The sequence below is a fragment of the Orycteropus afer genome, unplaced genomic scaffold (assembly GCF_000298275.1).
Source record: "Orycteropus afer afer isolate SDZICR_OR568_19922 unplaced genomic scaffold, OryAfe1.0 scaffold00558, whole genome shotgun sequence".
NCBI lineage: Eukaryota > Metazoa > Chordata > Mammalia > Tubulidentata > Orycteropodidae > Orycteropus > Orycteropus afer.
This window is the reverse complement of record NW_006922145.1, coordinates 571,632-575,860: the sequence shown is the minus strand read 5'-3', so window position 1 is coordinate 575,860 and position 4,229 is coordinate 571,632. Positions and strand designations below refer to the sequence as shown.

The 4,229-nt window shown below is 43.0% G+C and overlaps 1 protein-coding gene across 1 annotated transcript in view; it reads left to right on the top strand.

Annotated features, from left to right (window-relative positions):
* BRCA2 (BRCA2 DNA repair associated) overlaps positions 1–4,229 on the top strand; it is a 101,088-nt gene that overhangs the window by 81,294 nt on the left and 15,565 nt on the right. Inside the window, 2 exon segments of the mRNA XM_007955959.1 lie at positions 790–945; positions 1,047–1,191. Of these exon segments, the coding sequence (XP_007954150.1) occupies positions 790–945; positions 1,047–1,191 (301 nt within the window).

Below are 4,229 nucleotides of genomic sequence, written 5' to 3'. Positions count from 1 at the left end.
GTAGTGATACTGCCTCGGAAACCCAAGGAGGGGTTGCTATGAGTCGGGGCCGACTTGATGTCACATAACAACAACAACAACAATCTGTTATTTAGCTGAATCCACGAGAATTGCAAAGTGAAACAGTCCAAAAGACTGATGGACCCGTGAACCCAACGTCCGCAGCCCTGAGAGCAGAACTAGATGGTGCCCGGCTACCACTACTGACTGCTCTGAAAGGGTCACATTAGATGGAAGGTCTTGGATAGAGTGGGAGAGAGATGTGAAACAAAATTTCATATCATAAGAAAGACCAGGCTGACTGGTCTGAGACTGTTGGGACTCCCGATGTGACCCTTAGACACTTTCAAACCTGGAGCTAAACCCACCCCTATGGCTCAACTTTCAGCCAGATGATAGGCATATGAGTTGAACAGTAACACTGGGGAGGTATGCACTCCTTAAAACAGTCAGCCATGGGAGAGCTGAAGATCAGCACTGGCCTAGGGCTAAAGCTCAGAGGGTGGGAAGGAAGGGAATAGAAGGACAAATGGAAACAGGAGACACAAGGAGGAAGTGGGAAGGTGAAGTTATAGGGTGGAGCTCAGGATGAATGTCACAAAACAATGTGTAAGGATTGTTGAATGGAAAACCAACTTGTTCTATACACTTTCGCCCAAATCACAATAAAAATAAGTAAATGTGAATGTTTTAAAAACAGCCCTAAAGGATTGCAATATGTTATGCAATCTGTAATAGAATTGAAGGTATAATTAATATTTAAATCGATTTATTCTTTGACTTGTCCAGATTTCTACTAACAGCACCCGGCCTGCTTGTTGGTATGCCAAACTTGGGTTCTTTGCTGACCCCAGACCCTTTCCTCTGCCCTTGTCATCGCTGTTCAGCGAGGGAGGGAACGTTGGCTGTGTGGATGTCATCGTTCAGAGAGCTTACCCTGTGCAGGTATGGCGTGTCCCTGACACTTACTGTCATGTTTCTCTTTAGATACAGCTGACTTGACAGTTCCCTCCCTGCCGTTTGTTTTTGCTTAACCCTTCTTACAGTGGGTGGAGAAGACGCCATCTGGGTTATACGTATTCCGAGATGAAAGAGCAGAGGAGAAGGAGGCAGCCCGATGTGCGGCGGCCCGGCTCAAGAGGCTGGAAGCCCTGCTCGCTGACGTTCAGGTGGAACTGGAACAGCAGGAAGGTAAAGCGAGTTCCTTATGGCAGGTTTTTGTTTCTCGTGGAACACAGTTTGAGGGGCTCCTCTGTTTGTATTTGTAATTTGGGAAGTCATCTTTATTTTGGGTAATAAGTATTTTTTTTATAATTTGCTTTAAAAATCTTGTTGCATGGATAACACAGATAAGCTGGGAACTGACCACACTGTCCCATCTTTATTCAGTGCACTGGGCTTTTATGTGGTCGTCATTGTCTTGGGAAATAAAACAGTATACATCCACGGCGCTCTGCGGAAGTCTTAAGGAGACTCTCTGTTAGGGTTCCACGCTGAGTTTGTAACGTCCCTGCCCTTTTTGGTATTAGAGAAAGAGCAGCAAAAGGCAGAGCTCCGCCAGCGCTTGCCCCTGTACAGCCCAGGTCAGTGTCTCCTCAGCATCCTCACCTCTGTTAATACGACCTTCCTGTGTTTGTTGTTAGTTTTAATGTTGTCCCTGCAGCTAGAGCTTGTTTTCCCTGTTGCTGTTTTTCTTTTTTTTTTTTTAATTTTTAAAAATACACTTTACATTTTAGAACAGTTTTAGGGTTACAGGAAAATTGTGCAGAAGTACGGGAGTTCCCACACGCACCCTGCCCTGGGCACTGTATCTTCTGTCATTAACATCTTGTGTTCCTGTGGCACGTGGGTCACGGCTGATGAACCGCTGTTGACATGTTACTGTGGACTGAGGTCCATGGCTCCTGTTCACTTTCCCTCTGCATGTTGGCAGTCTTAGGCGTTTAGATAAATGCATGCCACGTGTCCACTGTTGTACCATGCTACAAAGTAGGTTCCCTGCTCTAAAAATGCCATGTGCTCCATGTGTTCAACCTTTCTCACCTCCCCCTGGGCTCCTGCCAACCACCCGTCTGTTCACTGTCTCTGTTGTGTGTCTCTTTCAGAGGTCATGTAGCTGGAATTATACAGTAAATATCTTTTTTCAGAGTAGCTTCTTTCATTCGGTAAATATACATTTAAGGTTCTTCCATGTCTTGTCTTTTGTTTTTCCATAAGGTTTCTCTATATCTTTTCGTAGCTTGATAGAACATTTCTTCTTATCATTGAAAGATACCTTCTTGTTTGGGTGTATTGCAGCATTTTCAGCTACTGTATTCTTCACCTCTCGAAGGGCATCTTGATTGCTTCCAGTTTTTGGCACTTATGAATAAAATTGCTGTCAACATTCGTGTGCGGGTTTTTGTGCGGACTGTTTTCGATTCACTTGGGAATACCTTGGAGGTCAGTTGCCATATCATATGGTTAGCCCGTGTAGCTTTGTAAGAAGCTGCCAGGCTCCCTTCCAGTGTGGCTGCACCATCGTGCATCCTCACCCAGTGAATGGATGTTCCTGTTGGCTCCACGTCCTCACCAGCATTTGATGCTGTCAATTTTCTTAGCTTCACCATTCTAACAGGTGTGTAGTGATGTCTCACTGTTTTCGTTTGCAATTGCCCAATGACATATAGGTGGAACATCCTCCCATAGGTGTAGTTGTTTTCTGTATATCTTCTTTGCTGATGTATCTGTAGCATCAATTTTAATAATTAAAACCATATTTTTTTCTGCTGAAAGAACATATAACATATATAACATTTACTTTTCTAATAAACCTTTTGGTGGGGGCAGTTTAAAATTGTGACTTGAGTGAAAGGCACTTTCCCTACAGCAGCTCACATACACTTTATCTCATGACATTGACTGTAATTTCCCACAGTGCAACAGCTCCCCTCCCACTTCTTCCCCATAGTTACCTCTTCCCTGTGTCCATCCCTCCATACACCCCTGCCCCCTGAGCTGTCTCCCTGCGCATACACAGCCCTTCTCTTCTCCCATGATTGATCTCTGTAAGGAGTGTATTTACCTACTGTAAATGTTCATCTCATATGCCTGTCTTTCGTTTTGCTAGAAACCACAGGAGTGGGTTCAATTCCAGACCTGAAGGGCAGCTAAGGGCCATAGTCTCAGTGGTTCCACCAGGCTCTATCAGACCAACAAACCTGGTCCCTTTTTTTTTTTCCCAAATGATTTTGAGTTTTGTTCCACATTGTTCTCCCACTCTGTCCGGGATCTCCCACATAGATGCCCCTCTGAGTGGTTGACAGTGGTAGCTGGGCACCATCTAGTTCTTCTGGTCTCATAGCTTTATAGGCTGAGAATCGCATGGTGTATCAGTCCCTTGGACTAATTGTTTCTATCCATCTTTGGTTTTCTTCATTCTTCTTTGCTCCAGATAAGGAGAGGCCCATCGTTGCATCTAGATGACCGCTTGCAAGCTTTTAAGATCCCAGTTGCTACTCACCAAAGTAGGATGTGGAACAATGTTTTGTGTAGTGTGTTATGCTAATTGAGCTTGATGTCCCCTGTGACCATGGTCTCAAGCCCACAGGTCCAACTACTCGCTCCCTCTGGGTAGCTGGCTGTGGCCAAGAAGTGGTTACAACCTTGTCTCTTGTCAGCTCTACTATATACCTGGGAATTCTTTTTTTTTAATATACCTGGGAATTCTTACAGAACATACAAATACACTTGTAGAAACATTGTAATTGACCTTTTTTTATTGCCTGAAGATTTTATATTTCCCTGCATTTCCTCATGATCATCTGTATTGTTTAACTTCATATTTTACTAAGTCTTTAGAAAAGAATTAGATTCTTAACATTTTATTTGCTTAAAATTACCACTAGCTCATGTTGTTTTCATACCTCTGACCGCAGTAAACTCTTTTATGACATTCTTTTTAACTGTGAATTAATAGGGTAAATTTTTTCTAGAAACTCTTAACACATGAGTGGTTTTATTATTATTATTACTATTTTAATTGTGATTTGTGTGAAGATTTACAGAGCAAATTCACTTTCTTTTTTTTTTAATTTTATCTTGATTTCTGTGAAGATTTACAGAGCAAATTCACTTTCCATATAGCAGTTCACATACACTTTGTCTCATGTCATTGACCACAGTTTACCACAATGCAACAGCTCCCCTCCCACTTCCTCCCCATAGTTACCTCTTCCCAGTGACCATCC